Consider the following 20,758-nt stretch of genomic DNA (forward strand, 5'->3'; position numbering starts at 1 on the left):
TAAAATATAATAATACTAATAATACTAATTATTATTATTATTTATTTATTTATTTATTTATTTATTTATTTATTTATTTATACCCCGCCCATCTGGCTGGGTTTCCCTAGCCACTCTGTGTTGTTTTTTTAAAAAAAATAATATTTATTAAGAGTTTAAGGATTACAGAAAGAAGAGAAAAACAGAGTTAAACAAAACAATACATTACAATACAGAAAAAAACAAAAAAACACTACCTATCTTAACAAAACAGAAACAAAAACAATTAAAAACACATCCAATATTTCCATATCTTGTCTTTCATTTACTTGTTTCATCGACCTCCTCACACCTCCCTTTTTTGTATTCTAGTTCAGTTAGCTATTTCAGCAAATCCTTTCCATCTTTCTCAGTTTTTGCCCTATAATTTGTCTTGATATAAACTAACTTTACTTTTCCTCCTTTAACCGATTAACAATCTATTTTTACTTAATCCTTTATAACATTTCTGCTAGAGCCATATAACTTCATTCCAACATCCTTCTAACATTCATTAATTTTACAATATTTCTGTAAATAATCTTTAAATTTCTTCCAATCTTCCTCCACCGACTCTTCTCCCTGGTTTCCCCAGCCACTCTGGGCAGCTTCCAACAAAACATTAAAATACAATAACCTATTAAACATTAAAAGCTTCCCTAAACAGGGCTGCCTTTAGATGTCTTCTAAAAGTTTGGTAGTTATTTTTCTCTTTGACATCTGGTGGGAGGGCGTTCCACAGGGCGGGTGCCACTACCGAGAAGGCCCTCTGCCTGGTTCCCTGTAACAATACGTTACAGAGATACGTTACAATCCCTGTAAGATAAGTTTCTGCAGTGGCTTCACAAGGAACCTGTAACACCCTGACATGATAACAGGATCTACAGAAGATCCTTGCTGTCTACCCTACATCTGAGATGGATCAGGGCCATCAAAGGAAAAGTTACAATATGTGCAGCTTTTTAGTTTGGAAAAGAGACAACTTAAAAATGTGATTACAGGGGACATGATAGTGTTGTTTGGTGTGGGGGAAATGGAGAGAGGGAGGTTTTTTTCCTCTCTGATAAAAAATAAATTTTTATTTGTACCCCGCCCTCCCTGGCCGGAGTACACATATTAGAACACGGGGTCATCCACTGAAGATAAATACTGGTCACCATACTATATTATTTTAACCAGTTAAACCCATATGAAGAGATGAGCTTCATCTTAAGAGCTAAATCTGCAAATCCCCCAGCTAGGGAGATAAGAGAGGGAAGATGTCAGACAGGAATAAGTGTTTTGTTTTAAAGAAGTGGAAGTTCTACAAAGCTCCTGGTGAACCTTAAAAGGTAAAGGTAAAGGTACCCCTGCCCGTACGGGCCAGTCTTGACAGACTCTGGGGTTGTGCGCCCATCTCACTCAAGAGGCCAGGGGCCAGCGCTGTCCGGAGACACTTCCGGGTCACGTGGCCAGCGTGACAAAGCTGCATCTGGCGAGCCAGAGCCGCACACGGAAACGCCGTTTACCTTCCCGCTGGTAAGCGGTCCCTATTTATCTACTTGCACCCGGAGGTGCTTTCGAACTGCTAGGTTGGCAGGCGCTGGGACCGAGCAGCGGGAGTGCACCCCGCCGCAGGGATTCGAACCGCCGACCTTTTGATCGGCAAGTCCTAGGCGCTGAGGCTTTAACCCACAGCGCCACCTGCGTCCCTTGGTGAACCTTACTTCCTACTTAAAAGACCAGCTGAGTCTGGGAAACCAGTCACAATGACACATATTACACCTGTGTTAAAAGTTCTGCACTGGTTGCCTATCGGCCACTGAACCAACGTCCAGCTTCTGCTGTTGACATTTAAACCCTGAAACTTTCACATATAGCTCAATGCTATCCTCTTACCTGAATAAAATGTGTTGATTTTGGCAAGTTCCTTTTCACAGGTTTGAAAGAATTTCTCTTCAAACTTGGCAAAATACCTTTTTACAGTGTCTTCATCTGTGACTGGGGGGAGGAGATACAAAAATAAATTTAAATAAATATTTTTGTAAAGAACTCATAGCACAAAAATTGATGAAATGTTCCATCTTACTCTTTCAAACTTGTAACTGTGAAATTATTTCTCTGATGGAAAAGTTGTATGTGAATTAGCAAAACTGTCACAAAGGCCTCGGACTTGAAGGAGTATTATTATTTATTTATTATTATCATGTGTTGGAATTTATATACCACCCTATCCCCCAGAGGTCCCAGGGCAGTTCATAGAAAAGATCAACATAAAAGCCACAATATATATATATAATCAAAATAAAAACAACAACCCAATAACACCCCGATCTTTCTAGTTTACATACTAAGAGAAAACAAAAAAGTAAACTAGATGAGCCCAGTTGTGACATACACAACTAGATCCTAGAAGAGCAATTGACACCTCCTTAGCCTGATTTTATTATTGTCCCTTCTTCCCATGTACATTTGAAAGTAGTTTCCCCATTTGTTCCACCATAAAGTGATTTGAAACAGCAATCTATATATAAATTCCACCAATGTGCTCAGAATTTGAACAAGGCAAGCTGACCTCCCACATGAAGACAATGCTTCGCAATCAGCACTGGAACCAATGTTGAACAATTCATGGCGGTTCCATGTGGATCATCATTACGAAAGGATTTATAATGAAGCATGCACACTCTCTTACCATCTCCAATGGTAAGAGAAAGGCAACCATATAATTCCCCCCCAAAGAGGGTAGAGAGAATACTTAAGAAAAGTAAGTTTAGAGTTTAAACTGAAGCATGATAATTTCTGCTTACACTTTATAATTCTCCCCTGACATTTAAAAACTGAACAATGGAATGTGTCACGCAGACATGTTGTCGAACCGGAAGATTTATAAAACAAATGAAAACAGTTTCTGTAAGGAAGGATTAGATACAAAAAAATCCCCACCACTTCCTCATTACAAGGGACTAACGTCTTTTACAGGGCTTGATTTTACAAGATATGTTCTGTTCGCTAACGAATATGAACATTTGACGGTTCTTCTAAGAAGACTCTAACAAATGTCTTTAAAAGCTAATTAAGTCTTTCCTTTCCAATATTACAAAAGCATAGCAAGAAGAGAGAAACGTTCAACATCCTTAAGCGCGAGAGAAATTTCCCATTGTGGAGAAGCAAAACCACATGACGACGACTGCAAGAGGCAGCATGAAAACATTTGCAGAAACTGCAGCAAGTCCTGTTCCTCTTAAACCAGTATGCAGGATGTGTGCATGGGTAGAACAGAATGAGGTGCACCAGGACCTGATGAGGAGGATTTCAATTTACACATCTGCAGACCTAAAACTGTACTATGGTAGTGAAGAACATTTGATTAGGGAGATCCAAGTTTAAATTCCATGGCTAAGCAGGGCTCAATACTTACAGGCTTACATGGTGTTAAGGATTCATTTTCTTGAGTAGTTGAGGCAAATAAGGGTCAGTTACACCTTACAAAGTCAGTTCAGACCCAACGCCAGCCATAGTTTAATAACTGGTACCTTGGTTTGCAACCGCTTTGGATTACAACCGTTTTGGATTACAACCACATCAAACCCGGAAGTGTGTGTCCCTTTTTTTGGATTACAACCAATTTTTTTGGGGGGGGAGGCCCCATTGGCGAAAGCGCGTCTTGGGTTACAACCTGTTTTGATTTACAACCGGACCTCTGGAACGGATTATGGTTGTAAACCAAGGTACCACTGTATTGTGGGATCCTGTGCTCCCTCCTTGCTCTGCCCCTCGGTTTTACAAGGGCCCCCCTGTCTCCATTGACTCGGAGATACTATTATGTCTGACCCATAATAGTGACCAAAGAAGCTCCTAAGCTACCTTTTGGAAACTAAATTACTGTACACCGTCATTAGGTGATCTCTGTAGTAGTCCATGAAAGGTTACATTTTCAATCAAGCCTCACTTTTGTGCTGGGTATTAACAGCAAGCAAGTAGCTTTGCTTAAAGCATCACCCTGTCTATCCGAGTATTTGTTTCCCCCCGCTCACACCATTTTGTTGTGGGGCCTCACTTGCATACATCAATAGTGAACTCATTCTTTAGCGTCTATATAGCCAAAATGGCACTATCCATGCAGGGAGGCCTGGTGGAGTCACAAACCGTACAAAGAATTTTTAGGGAAAGGGTCCTGAAAACGAGTGGGAGGCTGGACCAGCAGAATGAGAAATGAGCCATCTGACGAGTTCCTGGCTAAAGCAGTATACAAAGTTCAAAGCTCATTCTTAGCCACTCCACAGAACGTGGTACATAGATTTATGGAAAAGCATGAAGGTATTTGAGAGACAAAAGTAAACCTTGAACACAAAGCAGAGCTTTAATTTTATACAAAGATTTCCTCTGCATTCATAAGCCGTAAACATCTAAATGGAGCAGGGTCATATTAAAACTGACCTGCACAAACACTTTTCATAACGCTTACTTTCTCATCTGTTTTCACACAGATGCCTATTTACTGGCTTTCAACGGGAGTGCAAGCAATAGAACCTGCCATCAAAAGCTTTCCCTTGGCTCCCTTGGCAGCTCAGTAATTTAACTGTGCTCGAGTAGTGCTGCTCAAGGCTACTGTGCATTTATTTTGTTCAAAGCCAGCCAGGACAAAGATGCAAAAGCCTTTCTAGGATGCCAAAAAGTTGCCTAAGCAGCTCCATGACAATAGATGTAGTTTTCAAAAGGCACCTAGTTGGTTTCCAAAAGAACGGCCTTTCCTTTGGATTTTTTTTTTTTATTCAAATCTTTATAGAGTGGTTGCCCATGGATAGGGCATCTAAGGAAAATCAATCAACATTGCAGGCTTGCTGCTATCTCCCAGAGGTTGCTATCTAGAAGCTGATTTAGTTTGATAGATTGTTGTTGTTGTTTTAGTCGTTTAGTCGTGTCCGACTCTTCGTGACCCCATGGACCAGAGCACGCCAGGCACTTCTGTCTTCCACTGCCTCCCGCAGTTTGGTCAGACTCATGTTTGTAGCTTCGAAGACACTATCCAACCATCTCGTCCTCTGTCGTCCCCTTCTCCTTGTGCCCTCCATCTTTCCCAACATCAGGGTCTTTTCCAGGGAGTCTTCTCTTCTCATGAGGTGGCCAAAGTATTGGAGCCTCAGCTTCACGATCTGTCCTTCCACTGAGCACTCAGGGCTGATTTCCTTAAGAATGGATACGTTTGATCTTCTTGCAGTCCATGGGACTCTCAAGAGTCTCCTCCAGCACCATAATTCAAAAGAATCAATTCTTCGGCGATCTGCCTTCTTTATGGTCCAGCTCTCACTTCCATACATCACTACTGGGAAGACCATAGCTTTTACTATACGGACCTTTGTTGGCAAGGTGATGTCTCTACTTTTTAAGATGCTGTCTAGGTTTGTCATTGCTTTCCTCCCAAGAAGCAGGCGTCTCTTAATTTCGTGGCTGCTGTCACCATCTGCAGTGATCATGGAGCCCAAGAAAGTAAAATCTCTCACTGCCTCCATTTCTTCCCCTTCTATTTGCCAGGAGGTGATGGGACCAGTGGCCATGATCTTCGATTTTTTGATGTTGAGCTTCAGACCATATTTTGCGCTCTCCTCTTTCACCCTCAATAAAAGGTTCTTTAATTCCTCCTCACTTTCTGCCATCAATGTTGTGTCATCTGCATATCTGAGGTTGTTGATATTTCTTCCGGCAATCTTAATTCCGGCTTCGGATTCATCCAGCCCAGCCTTTCGCATGATGAATTCTGCATATAAGTTAAATAAGCAGGGAGACAATATACAGCCTTGTCGTACTCCTTTCCCAATTTTGAACCAATCAGTTGTTCCATATCCAGTTCTAACTGTAGCTTCTTGTCCCACATAGAGATTTCTCAGGAGACAGATGAGGTGATCAGGCACTCCCATTTCTTTAAGAGCTTGCCATAGTTTGCTGTGGTCGACACAGTCAAAGGCTTTTGCATAGTCAATGAAGCAGAAGTAGATGTCTTTCTGGAACTCTCTAGCTTTCTCCATAATCCAGTGCATGTTTGCAATTTGGTCTCTGGTTCCTCTGCCTCTTCTAAATCCAGCTTGCACTTCTGGGAGTTCTCGGTCCACATACTGCTTGAGCCTTCCTTGTAGAATTTTAAGCATAACCTTGCTAGCGTGTGAAATGAGTGAAATTGTGCGGTAGTTGGAGCATTCTTTGGCACTGCCCTTCTTTGGGATTGGGATGTAGACTGATCTTCTCCAATCCTCTGGCCACTGCTGAGTTTTCCAAACTTGCTGGCATATTGATAGATTAGAAAAGAACAAAGTGCTTATGCAACAGAAGCTGGAGAAATGTGCCTGATTGGCATTTTATGTTACTTTGATTCATTTAATGTACTTATTATATTTTTATTGCATATTTATTTTGTACTAGGAAGTATTTTTATTTGCTAATGCTTTGTGGTTATTGTGAGGTGCTCAGTCTGGTGGCATACAAATATTGAAAAAAAAAACACCCACCCACCCAAAAATCCATCCCTTGCTGCAAAGGCTGAAATAATTTAAGCTCCTTTCTTACAACATGCAGATTGCAACAGCCCATAACAGGTTACATGGCTCATCCTTGAGTAGCTTGAGACGTCTTATGTAGGAATAGTCTGTGCCATTATGACCATGCTATAACCACCCTAAAACATGCAGCACACCAATGTGGGAGTCATTTAGAGAACTGGTCTCTAAGTTAGTTAAGAGATCATTGTGGGAAAATTTCAGCCTGACTATACAGTTTGTCACTTGTAGAAGAGAAGAAATGAAGTAAAGAGCAAAGGAGGACAGAGAAATGGGAAAAGAAAGGGGAGGGAAGGATGGAAGGACACATAAAACAGAACTAAAACACCCACAATACACCAATATCCAAACTAGGTCTCATGGCTAAGTTTTAAGTACTAGAGCAACTAAAAAAAATAACTAAATATACTTAATTCAGCTGCTATGCAAAGTTTGTATTACATTGTATTACATTATTCAACTGAAAGAAAAATGTACTGCAACTTGTTCCAGGGCTTCTGGTTTACTTAAATGGGGGAAAATTAGGTGCATATCTGTTACAGATGTATTGGTCATCTATCACATACAGGTCCAATGCCTATGCAGAGAAATGTTCAGAACTTTCTAAAGTCTACAAATTACCACTCCACTCACATGCATCATAGTACCTCATATGAATGCTACAGGGAAGGGTTCTGTTCTGTTCTCCTTTGACTGCCTTGGGAGAATCAAGTCCCGTTCTCCTGTGACCTTAATCCATGTGCTAGGATGAAAATGCTTCCCATATTTGATGAGTAATGCTGAATTGGATTTTTGGCAAGGCCTGAACCCCAAAAGATGGGAAATGGGTGGTAGAAATCCAACAGTCATAGAGTTTAAACATTGTACCCAGGACACAAGTCCAGACTTGCAACCAGGTGAAGCAATCTTTCTAAAGCAACTGCAGCAGGGCAAAATACAAGACTATAACAGAGCACTGTGTGGTCACCCACATTCTATTACAGTAACCTCTGAGCAGACATACCATTTCATCCAGCCTTCATTCAGGCACAAGGCACTGTCAGCTGATCAATGCCACCCAAAATATGCAGAAATGAATAATCAACTGGGCATATGCATCCCCCAAATCAGCTTTGAGTCGCTTGTACCTCTTGGGAGAGTCTTCTCTATGAGAAAGCTGTTGTTGCCACCCATCTGTCTCAAGAGACAACAGAGTGCACCTCCAAGGGCGATGGCAAACCGCTGCATTAGCAGCACAGAAGTGACCTCCATGGGGCGCAAGCCTGGGCAGTGTATATGAAGATCCTGGGCTGCCCAGACGACAATACCTGCCTCTTGGCCTCACTGATGTGGTCCAAAGGAAAAGCAGAGCAATATATTTGGCACCAACTTGGCTGCAAGAGTTGCTGGTAGGAGGCGTAGAAGGTGCCATCCAACTGTCTTAAGAACCCCACTCTGGATTTGTGACAGGTTTAACCTTTAGCCTTTTCCTCCCCTGGAAATCTCCCTACAGGCAACCAAGGTTTAGGATTAGAGTTTTCCTTCTCCTACCTTCCCAGGTTGACAAGTTCCACCTGCCCCTCACTTCCCTCTACAGCACAGGCAGAAACTGCCTTCTTGTGAGAAAGTAGTGTGTGCATATTTGCTGTGGCCTAAGTTCCTTATTCATTTCTACATATTTAGGCTACTGTTGGCACTGCGGTCATCATGCTTGACAGTATTGCACCGGGCTAGATGCAATTGTATCTCAACTCAGAACACCGTTCTGGGGTGTGGGGTGACCATACAAAGCTTTCTGGATCAGAAATTCCTTGTGCTGGTGCTACCTTAAGCAGATTGCTTCATCACAATGCATGGCATGACTTGCACTGGGTAATATCTATGTAAATTGGTTAAACACAAAACCATGTGATTGCTGCAGGTCCATCAACTATTTTTTGTCACTTGGGGTCAGATCTTGACAAAAATCACACTCAGTGTTATTCATACAAGGTAAAAATTCACCCTTTGGGGGTAGCATGACTCAAGGCCCATCTTCCCCTTTAGATTCTCTTCCTGCTGTCCTAGTCGTTGCCTCTGCTTAATTTCTGTTTCTATTATTTTTGTTCAGGAAGTATTTTCTCACACTCAGGATGCTAAAGACTTAATTCAAGTAATGTTGAGGGCACAGAAGTAAATGGCAAGTACAGACTGACATGACAGCTGTCTCCTTTCTAGGAAATGTGCACAAAGTAGCCTTGTGTCTGCTGCCAAATATTCACAAAGCAGGTGCATTGCAATAGATCTTATTTGAAAACATGTCTCTGGGAGCCTGTTCTATTAGCTTCCAGTGCCATGCCTTCTAAGATTTGATGTATGTTTTCAATAGCTATGTTTGTGCACCACTTGTTGCCAGTCTCTGTTTCTAAAAAGTCATTAAGGATCTTCCACCACCGTAGGAGATGATGCTCCTTCCCCCAAAAAACCCACGAAGAAAGAGTTTTAGAGAGTACTAACAAATGGAAAAGCAAATGACCTGGGGCTACATAACAACTGTAGTCCAAAAAATCTGGCAACCACCAGGTTGGGGAAAGTGCTCTAGAGCTAAGATCAAGTGTTGAGATCAAGTGTTAGAAACTCATATATGTTACGCATCAAATGGCTTCTTAAACCAGGAATGCCTAAGTTGCCATTTTTGGGCCAGATGGCTCAAAAGTCGTATTTTCCAATACAACGTTTTGGTTCCTGAAATTCATTCTGATTTTGCAGATAAAATCTAATGGGTAGAATTCTACAGGATGCGTTGCTGGTGTGTGGAAACAATTAAGATCCAGAAATCCCCAGGCATGCACCTCCAAATGGTGGAGACTTCCCCACCCTCTCTCTGCATGCCCTTTAAATCTGTTCTGGAGTTCCCCCTAACCCTCCAGAGCAAATTTTAGGGGGCAGAGAAGTTCCACTGCACAGCTAAACACCTTATGCTTGTGGAGCTGTTTTGCTGGATGCCTCCCACAGCTTTAAAACTACTGGATTAAACTGTTCTTCATCTGGCACAACTGAGTCAAGCCCTGATAAATAGTGCATTACACCAACAGCCCTAATACAATAAAGACCAACTAAGTCAGTTCTTGGTATGAGCTTTCGTGTGCATGCACACTTCTTCAGATATCTGAAGAAGTGTGCATGCACACGAAAGCTCATACCAAGAACTGACTTAGTTGGTCTTTAAGGTGCTACCGGAAGGAATTTTTGTTTTGTTTTGACTATGGCAGACCAACACGGCTACCTATCTGTAACTAGCCCTAATACAATGTTACTGTTTAAAGGGGGGTATAGGAAAAGGAAAATGAGTGAGGGGGGGACACACATATAGAGAAGGAGAAGAGACATATAAAAGCAGGGTCCCACTCAGAAAAGGCAGAAGCAGTGGCGTAGCGTGGGGGTGCAGGGGGGGCCGGCCTCACCGGGCACAACATCTGGGGGAGCGTGCTCGCACTCGCAGCTCTCTGCCCCTACCTGGCTCACTCACTCTCTCTCACTGCAGTGCTGGCTGTGCGAATCCGATCCGAGCCGCCGGGTCACCGCCCACTGTGGAGGGGGGTTGCTAAAATCCACAGGTTAGGGGGCGCAAATTACTTGCCTTGCCCCGGGTGCTGACAACCAACGCTATGCCACTGGGCAGAAGCATAATGTTGAATGCACAGATAGGTTCTGGGTGGGAGCGAGGGGGACGACGATGCACACCAAAACAACATTTCTAGGAAATGCAACTCTTCCAGGGGATAAAACCTATTAGAAGCTGTCATTCTGAAACTGGGATAAACATTTTTTGGGGACATGAACTGTCAGGTCATATTGTTACAGACCCCAAAGTAGACTGTAAACAGCTTTGAACTCCAGCATGTTTAAAAGGATACTGAAGAAAAACAACTGAAAAGCTTTGTCCATGCCAAAAGGCCTTTAAGGGAGCACAAAATCTTGAACTTCTGCCAAATTCATTCCTCTGCTTTCAGACTAGGTGGCCCAGATTTCACATTTCATTTCAACTTGCTTATACCGAATTTTGTACTTTGAATAGGGAGTTTTAAACCTCCCTATTCACACCTTCAGTGAAGACTAATCACATGGTTAGCATGCACAGCGTTAGCACAACCAGCCATTAATTCAATTTTGCTACTTAGTTATTTACAACCAAATCCCAGGGTAGGGAAGTGGTCTCAAAACTTTTTGAGCAAATCTGCAAACTATTGAAATTGTTGTGGGCACCATGCATACCACAACCAAGCAAGGCATTACTGAAATCTGGACATGCCCTTTACACCTAGCTTGAAGTTCTCCATTGTTATAAGAGGAGGGGGAGGGGAAAATCACAGGTGTATTGCTGTGATACCCCATGAGTGCAGAAGAAACAAAAAGTACTGGGCAACTTGTATTTTATTTTACTTAACTCAGGTGGCTGAAACAATTTCATAACCTCTACATAACTACATAAATAGGTCTCTGTGCCTGAAGAAATACATTTTTTAAAAAATGAAAGAAAAGGTATTGGGGGTATTGGTTGCCAAGATCCTGACTTTACTCTGCACATAGTGAGAAAGCACTCTTTGCAGGAGCATCAGTTTGAATATATGTAAATACTTAATCAGCCACCAGAAATGTTGCCACATTTAACGTAAGCATAAAGCTTTATTTGGTCACCAGTGATCTGATTAAGTAACATTCCATATCCCCTGAGAAAGAGTCACCGCCTCTTCCCACATGGGTCACCTGAGTTATGAATGTTTCAGGAAACCCCTATAACTGAAGCAGGGACTCTGCTGGTACCTGTCCACTAAGCTTGTCTCAAAGGCCACCTCCCTTCAGTAAGTGATGTTCTTTAACTGCATGCATAGGTGAAAAAGTACCATATTTTTCGCTCTATAAGATGCACCAGACCACAAGACGCACCTAGTTTTTGGAGGAGGAAAACAAGAAAAAAAATATTCTGAATCTCAGAAGGCAGTACAGCAAGAGGGATCACTGCGCAGTGAAAGCAGCAATCCCTCTTGCTGTTCTGGCTTCTGGGATAGCTGCGCAGCCTGCATTCACTCCATAAGACGCACACACATTTCCCCTTACTTTTTAAGAGGGAAAAAGTGAGTCTTCTAGAGCAAAAAATACGGTACTTACCTTTGTCTGTCCTGAATCTTCCAGCATTCAGCTTCATTGGATGACCCCAAGTTCCAGTATTCTTCCATCTCTCAGAATATTCTCATTCTGGGATATCAAATGAAGCTGAATACAGTGGTACCTCTGGTTGCGAACAGGATCTGTTCCAGAGGCCTGTTTGCAACATGAGCAGAACGCAACTCGCGTCTGCATGTGCACGGGTCGCGATTTGCCGCTTCTGCACATGTGCATGACATCATTTTGCGCGTCTGCGCATGCACGAGTGGCAAAAACCCGGAAGTAACCCTTTCCGGTACTTCCGGGTCACCGCAGGACGCAACCTGAAAACGCTCAACCTAAAGCAAATGCAACACGAAGTATGACTGTATTGGAAAATTTGGAACAGATGAAAGTAAGTTCTTTAAGCTAAAAATCCTCAAATATTGCAACCTTTCCTCATAGGAGAACTGCTCCAATCCCTTGATCATTTTGGTTTCCTTTCTTCTGAAGCTTTTCCAGCTCTACAAGGTGAGGTGACCAGTATTGTACACAGTATTCCAAGTGCAGCTGGCAGTTTTATTTTCAAAAAAGGGATTTTTAAAAAAATCAGTCTTGGATTCCACCTCACTGCTTTAATGTTGCAGAGCTGTGACATTCCAGACTGATGGCATCAACCTCATGTCACATTTTTTAAAAAAATAAAATAAAATCTAGAGCGGTGCTTCTGTGAAAGTGTGAAGCATGATAGAGCACTTCTGCGTATGTGCGAAGCACGTTTCTGCGCACACGGCAAAACTCGGAAGTATACACTTCCGGGTTTGCCGCATTCGCAAGCCGAAAAGACACAACATGAACCTAACGCAACACGAGGTATGGCTGTATTGAGTACATTATGTTGAGGACTAATTCTTGGTTGAATATGGTACATCATTCAGAGCCTGGCTTCAGAAAAAAGCTAGACCAAGGTACAGTGGAAAAACGTTTTGCACAATTGCTAGCTGGTTGCTTTCCTCCTTTTTCATGGCATATGTGTTATTGAATGATTAGTAGAGCAAAACAGGGACTGCATCCTCCACCTTGTTTCATCTATTTTTGATTTCTAGCCCATAACATTTGGGTTTAGTGAAGAACTGTCACATGACCTTGTGTGTAAGGCATTCAGCATTAAGAGAGAAGGTGGACAGTTTCAGGTAATATCACGTCTTGGCCCTGCCTCCCAGGAATCAAGCAGTTTTATTATGAGACACACAAAAGGTAATGATGCATTCTCATGTTCACTGCTTAGCTTCTTGCAGCTCTTTATTGCATGCGACGTTACTAAAACTGTAAGATGCCTATTTGTAAAGTAGGTTATGCTGTTAGATGCTCTATTAAAATATCATCAAGTTGGCTTTTCTCTCCTTCCATACTTACCCAGCTGTTGGGAGTGATCATGTGCATAATTAGCCAGTACCAAACTTGAGGCATTAGTATGCCACCTTATTATGCAAGTTTGAATGTGTTGCGTTTGGTGGACAAGCCAGAAGTAATTGTGGCAATTAACAGTGCCTCGGGGATACGGAGATGCCAGTGTTTTTCCGACTGTGTGCTACTAGATGGCTGATATCACAGCTTTCTTCATTTCTCTTGCTGTATTATTATAGCTTCTGTCTAATTCATTAGGATTTTTATTGTTAAGTTTATAGACAGCAACAAAAACAGACTTAATAGGCAAATCATGAAAGTTATAAACCAGCAATTAATCAAAGTAGACGCAAGCTTTCTATAATGTGGTTGATGCATTTGATGCTGCTTAAAGAAGGCTGATCGCCGAAGAATTGATGCTTTTGAATTATGGTGATGGAGGAGACTCTTGAGAGTCCCATGGACTGCAAGAAGATCAAACCTCTCCATTCTGAAGGCAATCAGCCCTGAGTGCTCACTGGAAGGACAGATCCTGAAGTTGAGACTCCAATACTTTGGCCACCTCATGAGAAGAGAAGACTCCCTGGAAAAGACCCTGATGTTGGGAAAGATGGGGGCACAAGAAGGGGATGACAGAGGACGAGAAGGTTGGACAGCGTTCTCGAAGCTACAAACATGAGTCTGACCAAACTGCGGGAGGCAGTGGAAGACAGGAGTGCCTGGCGTGCTCTGGTCCAGGGGGTCACGAAGAGTCCGACACGACTAAACAACAAAAGCCCTAAAGTAAGTTTTAGGTGGAGAAACAAATTGCATTTGGACTGAGGCAAAATGGCCCCCCTTATTCACCCATCATTTTGACTGTCATTTGTGGGGCCCTGGAACTTTGAAAGCCATTTGCAGTCCTCCCCCTTCTCTAGTCCAGTGTTTCCCAACCTTGTGCCTCCAGATGTTTTTGGCCTACAACTCCCATCATCCCTGACCACTGGTCTTGCTAGCTAGGGATGATGGGAGTTGTAGGCCAAAAACATCTGGAGGCACAAGGTTGGGAAACACTGCTCTAGTCAACTAGTGCATTTTCAAAGGGAAGGGATGGCATCATTTGAACTCCAGAACAACAGTTTGCAAACACTTTGACACTTCAAAGGAGATCCACTCTCCTCAGTCTGCAAGTGCTTTGTCTCCTTAGAGTGTAGTGCACTTCTGATTGGTTAGAATTATGTATTTGACTATAATGCAAGTGGTCATTATGATCTTGGAAGATGTTCAGTAGGGCCAATTCTGGGATGAGCTCTAACACCTGTTTAGCTATTTTGCATATCTCTTACAGGACTTGCTGTCCAGAAGGGTTGGGTTTTAGGGCATTCCCACCACATGTGGAGGTATGTGCCTGTGGAGGTGCAGTCTCTCCAACATCTTGCTGAGGTTCCTGGGCATACCTGCGCCAGTTTCTATAATGTTAAGTACCACCTGTAGGTGAGTTTCAGAGTGAGTTCCCTTCTTTTGGCTGATATGGACTCAAAGGGAGGTTTATACCACATTCTAGTGGGTGGGGTAATGTCATACCCTATGTTGTGCTCCCATTGTTCTTTGATTGAGTCGGGGGGTTGTGGAATTTTGGAGCAGTATTTTGTATACTGTGGATACCATCCCTTTACTATGTCCCTCTGCTGTCCACTATACAAAAGAATATAAGCATTACCACCTGACCCCTCCTCTCCCCCTCTCCTTCCCCAACCTTATACTGTAATCAACACTAATGTCTCACAACAAATGCAACTGATTTGTAAGAAAGACTGTACAACCTGAAATAAGACAAAATGCATGTACTTTTGTAAACCAAGAAAATCTTTATGTATTTAACTAATTAAGGATATACTCCGTTACTCTAACTTGCTACATCTGTCTCCAGTGACAGCACCATCTCTTAGATGTAATCTCTGATTGTAGGAGTTCACTCAAAAAAGTAGAGATTAGAGTTAGAGAGCGTACTGAAGCAACAGAAGTAACTTGGGAAAACAGGGGTTGTCAACAGTGCCCCCCACGCAAAAAATCTGGAAGTTATTTTAAAGTGTCTTTTACGTGTCTTTTAAAACACACTGTTGGTAGTATAATGTTGTTGAGTACCAACCCTATGTTATAGTCATCTTACAGATGAGTTAGGAACAGCTGAAAACATATTTTTTGCCTAATGAGAACTTAGAGACACTACTTTGAATAAAGGCAGGCCTGGTTCCACATCAAGAGGGTATCAGAACCAGTAAAGTACTGGAAGTGCCTTCATTCCAAAACTTTGCCATTTACATGTTTGCAGATGTTGCCTGTTTGAGAATGATTCAGAGAACCGTTTGTTTAGGTAAGGGAAGGCTTTTTTATACAATTCCCAGAAGGAACAGGGTGTATTCAGAATAGAGAAAAGATAATAATGAAGGAGTATGTTGACAGTTTAATTTAGGGTCGAGCAAAAATGGCCTTCCAGCCCTATTTGCAACTAGTGAAATGAGTGGCAGAGTTTTCCCAGGTATTCTTGGGGCTGGGGCAAGGGGATAGGGCAAGGGCAAGAATCTTCAAGAGACTGGGGAGGCTGAAAAAATTAACTTTCATTCAATTTTAACTTTGTTATTACAGAATGAAACTATTTGGTGCTGGTGAATGAAGAAAGCAATGAATTTAGAGGAGAAGCCTTTTGCCTTGGCTCTTCTTTAACTATTTTGAATAATACCGGTAATTAGAATGCACCTGGGCGACTGATTAGGGCTTTCATTCAAAAAGGGCTTTCCTTTTCTTCTGCCATGTCCTTTGTGACAGGAAGGGCATTCTAAAAATTATATTCTCTCCAGGTGAGACAGGTGGCAAAACCAGACATTATTACATCTCTTTCCTAAGTTACCTCTTAGGGACTGGGGAAACCCAGCCAGATGGGCAGGGTATAAATAAATTACTACTACTACTACTACTACTACTACTACTACTACTCTAGATAAAATCTAGACAGATTTTACACACTCAACCGTAAGTGTTAACCTGCTACCTTAACTGGTTTTCAAAATGGTGTATTTGGTCTAAAAGAACTCCAGTGCTCTCAGCAAGTTGCTTATTTGACCTGATGAATGATTCTCAATTTGTCCAAGACCAGTATGCATAATTAAAAATAGAGCCCTATTTCAGGAACAGGACATTTACTTTGAAAGTTCAAGCAAGTTCATATGTGCTCATTTAATCTTTAATTTTTTTTGTTTCACATAAAATTTAATAAGTTCTTTCTTGGGTTAGGCCTCCTATTGTTGATTTGCTAATAGATGTAAATAATGTAAGTATTATCTTTGTTCTCAGAACAAATATACTTTAACAATAGTTTACCATTATTTGACTGGTGTTTGAAGGATTTGTGTTTACAGGAATATGTTTATTATCTGTATTGCTCTGGACAATATTTCCCCTTCTCTGTTCTGGGGAACTACTATTCTTCTTCTTTTAAGCAATTGAGAATATGTTTCGTGAGTAATTTTAAAAGCTTTTCTCCTCCTGTTTTCCAATATAAACAACCTTCATTCTCCAAGCAGAGTTCCTGGGAGATAGATGTTAACAGATTGCAAGTCAGACAATGGATAATTGGTTAAAAATTCAATACATGACACTAATTACAGCATTGTAGACATCAACAAAAAAAGTTTCAGGGTCCAACACTCAGTTATATTGCTGGTCTGATCACTATAGCTTGCAAAGAACTGAATAACAACGTGCAGACTGCCTTTAGGTTGCTTCTTGGAGACAGAGGAGTAGTGATAACCAGCATTCCCAAACTGCTGATAAGGTTTTGTTCTACCAAGGCTTTGGTAAAATTAGAGCTGGTTCTAGTGATATGGTAGTGCCAACTTCTGAATACGACAAAAATGAAAAATACTATTTGTATTAGCAGTGTAATAATATTTTTAATTTCCATGAACTGGGAAATTGCATCATGTGAACAGATTATTCCATGTGATGTGGAAGTACATGAGTTATAGGCTCAGGAACCTAGGGGGAGATTATGTCAATGTCAATGTGCTAAATGTAATATGTTCTAATGATGTGTTCAGAAGAATAATGTTTTATAGTGTTTTTAAATTGCTGAATGTTTATATGTTCCTGTTTTTTGGAGATACCATCTTTGTATTGTAAATCACCTAGAGATTATGAGAGTGAACTTAATAAGCTTAATAAATAGGAACAGTTCCATATGTACCCGCTTCAACTTGTGGAGCATTATACTAATCATTGCAGTGCAAAACCACAAGGGATCTGTAACAATTTAATTGGATTGCTTTGTGAATCCATTTGGAACAATACAGGCAGGTAGAGGCAGCTGCCTGGGCTCCCCACAGCGCTGAGACTGGTTGGGCATAACTGCCACCATGAGATTGCAGAGTGGGTTACAACAATTTGAAAAAAAAAACCAGTATTAAATACAGCTGAAACAGTCTGCAGTCAAGAAGGGGTTTTGGGTCCTGAAATGTGCATCTCAGGGGTCAGGGTAAAGAGGTGCACCTTCAGAATACTGGATGGAAGAGGAACTTAATAATGAAAGTCCTTTGGGGAACGAATTCCACAACTTAAGGGCTGCCACACAGAAAACCCTCTTTTGGGGCCAGCACCCTTCTAAACTTCTCAGAGCAGTGGAACTACCAAGAGGCCCCATTCTGATGATCTTAACTTCTTAGATGTTCTATAGGCAAAAAGGTAGGCTTTCAAATATTTGGGGCCTAAATATGTTCATGGTTGCTTTTAAAAATATGGTCATGTGAATGGGATGAAGTGAATAGACATGAAAGGATGGAAGAGCAAGTTCAGGTTGGACATTTAGAATGCAATAAGTACCACTGATGACAAATATTCTTATTTGGCGTATCAGATCATAAAAACATATGAATCTCTTTTTAAACAGGGGTATCTACAGGCGAGGGCTTCTCTCCTCATTTAGACATATCATAGCTTGTGGTTTGCATGTGGTGTAGCATAACTTTGGTGTCATGCAACTCTCTTGTTTCTTTTGTAAGACAAATTCAATGTATTGGAGAAACAGTCCAAATAAAGCCACGTGAGTAGAATTCTGACTGCACAACGTGGCTTTCCTGTCCCCATCCAACTGCAGCCCTCCAACCTCCTTGAGGAGATACTTCTGAGCATCTGGGGATCCATAACTGGCCTGGAATTTGGTGCTGAAAGTTGCAGGGACATCCAGTAGAAACTGAAGTACCTTCACACACAAGTTGTGGATGCAAGTCACTGCTTTGTTAAGCATAAGGCACAAAGTTTCCCAGGAGAAATACAGAATGTTGTACAAAGTTTACTTCTCTGGAAAGTGGAAATATTGCCTTCTTTTGAAATGGTCAGCATTACAGTTAGTGGCGATATGTTTGAGGATAGTAGCATGTAACACTGTTTATAATCTATAATGCCTTAGTTTAGGTCAGCAGTAGAATAAAGGCATCCATAGAAAATTGAGCAACCATCTTGTCACTTCTTAAATAAGACATTACATTTTGTATTATGAAACTAGCTGGTAGTGCAGTTTTTTAAATGGATGATAAAAGTTTCCATTCTACCTTTTTTTCAACACTGAACACAATACCCAACTTTTTCATGGTAACAGTGATCTGAATGAACCCAGATTGCTGATTTACAACAGGCCAATTAAATGCCAATGAGGGGTAAAAACATATTGTTCAGTCACTAGGGCGTCTAAAAGCTGATCCTCTATATATTATTTGACTGTTTGATCATAAGACTTGCATGATGGTAATAGCAGTAATCTCTACAGTGATATCTGAGAAATCTTATTCTCCTTTTGGATAACAGTTTGCTTTTTATCTTCTGAGGTGTACTGATTTTTTTAAGAATAATAATGGCTTGGATGATGACTGCTCCTTTGGGTGTATTTAAGTCATCAGTAACCAGGTGAAAATAGACCTGTCTCCTTGCAACCTTCTCTTATTTCCCATGCTTGGTTCACCATAATCTCTCTTATCTCAATACCAATTAAAAAACACTCCCAGAAGTCCATTTAATTCTCTTGCTCTTAATTCCACTCCTATGGTAACAAAGCAAATCCCCAGCCTTCTGTCCCTTTCAGAATCTCTTCTCCAATAGATAGAAATTAACCAAGCACAAGTGTTAAGAAGCTATGGTGTTAAAGTTGTCTAGTTCGAAAAAGGAACATGACATTTATTCTAGTATGCTTTTCCCTTTCCTGCCAGGTCATAAGCATCTTCTCCAGTATAACAGGTGAGGTTTACCTCTTTTCTGACAGGAACCCAAGAGGGCTCCCCCCCCCCATGTACACCTCTTAAAGTCACATTAACTTTTCTAATTCATCTTCTGTTAATAATTAGGTAGAGATTACTTTCATTCACATCCTATAATATAGATCACAAATGTTTTGACAAGCCTCATGGACATAGTTTCAACAATCTGAGTTAATTACTTTGCCGTTGTTGTTTAGTCGTTTAGTCGTGTCCGACTCTTCGGGACCCCATGGACCAGAGCACGCCAGGCACTCCTGTCTTCCACTGCCTCCCGCAGTTTGGTCAAACTCATGCTGGTAGCTTCGAGAACACTGTCCATCCATCTCGTCCTCTGTCATCCCCTTCTTCTTGTGCCCTCAATCTTTCCCAACATCAGGGTCTTTTCCAATGAGTCTTCTCTTCTCATGAGGTGGCCAAAGTATTGGAGCCTCAGCTTCAGGATCTGTCCTTCCAGTGAGCACTCAGGGCTGATTTCCTTAAGAATGGAGAGGTTTGATCTTCTTGCAGTCCATGGGACTCTCAAGAGTCTCCTCCAGCACCAGAATTCAAAAGCATCAATTCTTCGGCGATCAGCCTTCTTTATGGTCCAGCTCTCACTTCCATACATCACTACTGGGAAAACCATAGCTTTAACGATACGGACCTTTGTCGGCAAGGTGATATCTCTGCTTTTTAAGATGCTGTCCAGGTTTGTCATCGCTTTTCCCCCAAGAAGCAGGCATCTTTTGATTTCGTAACTGCTGTCACCATCTGCAGCGATCATGGAGCCCAAGAAAGTAAAATCTCTCACTGCCTACATTTATTCCCTTTCTATTTGCCAGGAGGTGATGGGACCAGTGGCCATGATCTTCGTTTTTTTGATGTTGAGCTTCAGACCATATTTTGCGCTTTCCTCTTTCACCCTTGAGGTTCTTTAATTCCTCCTCACTTTCTGCCATCAAAGTTGTGTCATCTGCATATCTGAGGTTGTCAATATTTCTTCCAGCAATCTTTATTTTGGTTTGGGAATACTTTGTACACAGCAGCTATTTAGACAATCAATGTGACTAGTATACAACTGGAGCTATTAACACTTATCATTGGTAGTAATATGATGCCACAACTGGTGAAAAAAGGAGCAGGGGGGGGGGAGCTACAGACTAGCTGTATAGTTGAAGCCAGGCAGTTTTCATCTTCATTAAATTGCTATCCTGCCCTTCCTTCCGAAAGAGCTTAAGGCTTGCTGAACTAAAAAGATATAATCATATTAAAACCATAGCCACTGACTAAAATTCTGTCTCAAAGTACAAAACATAATGTCACTAAACAGATAAATTCCTTATTCCTGCGATGTACCATTAGAAGCAGGTAATTGTGGTAAAATGAGATCTAGACCGGGGCGGCTAACCTCCTTTTGGCCTCAGTGCCACATTCACTCTT

At 41.5% G+C, this 20,758-nt stretch overlaps 1 protein-coding gene across 1 annotated transcript in view; it reads right to left on the reverse strand.

Annotated features, from left to right (window-relative positions):
• XPR1 (xenotropic and polytropic retrovirus receptor 1) overlaps nucleotides 1–20,758 on the reverse strand; it is a 103,685-nt gene that overhangs the window by 48,020 nt on the left and 34,907 nt on the right. The window contains exon 3 of the mRNA XM_083743859.1: nucleotides 1,897–1,998. Coding sequence (XP_083599985.1) covers nucleotides 1,897–1,998 — 102 coding nt within the window. The remainder of the gene's footprint in view (nucleotides 1–1,896; nucleotides 1,999–20,758) is intronic.

The sequence above is a fragment of the Podarcis gaigeae genome, assembly GCF_964106915.1.
Source record: "Podarcis gaigeae genome assembly, chromosome: 6".
In the NCBI taxonomy this organism is placed as follows: Eukaryota; Metazoa; Chordata; class Lepidosauria; order Squamata; family Lacertidae; genus Podarcis; species Podarcis gaigeae.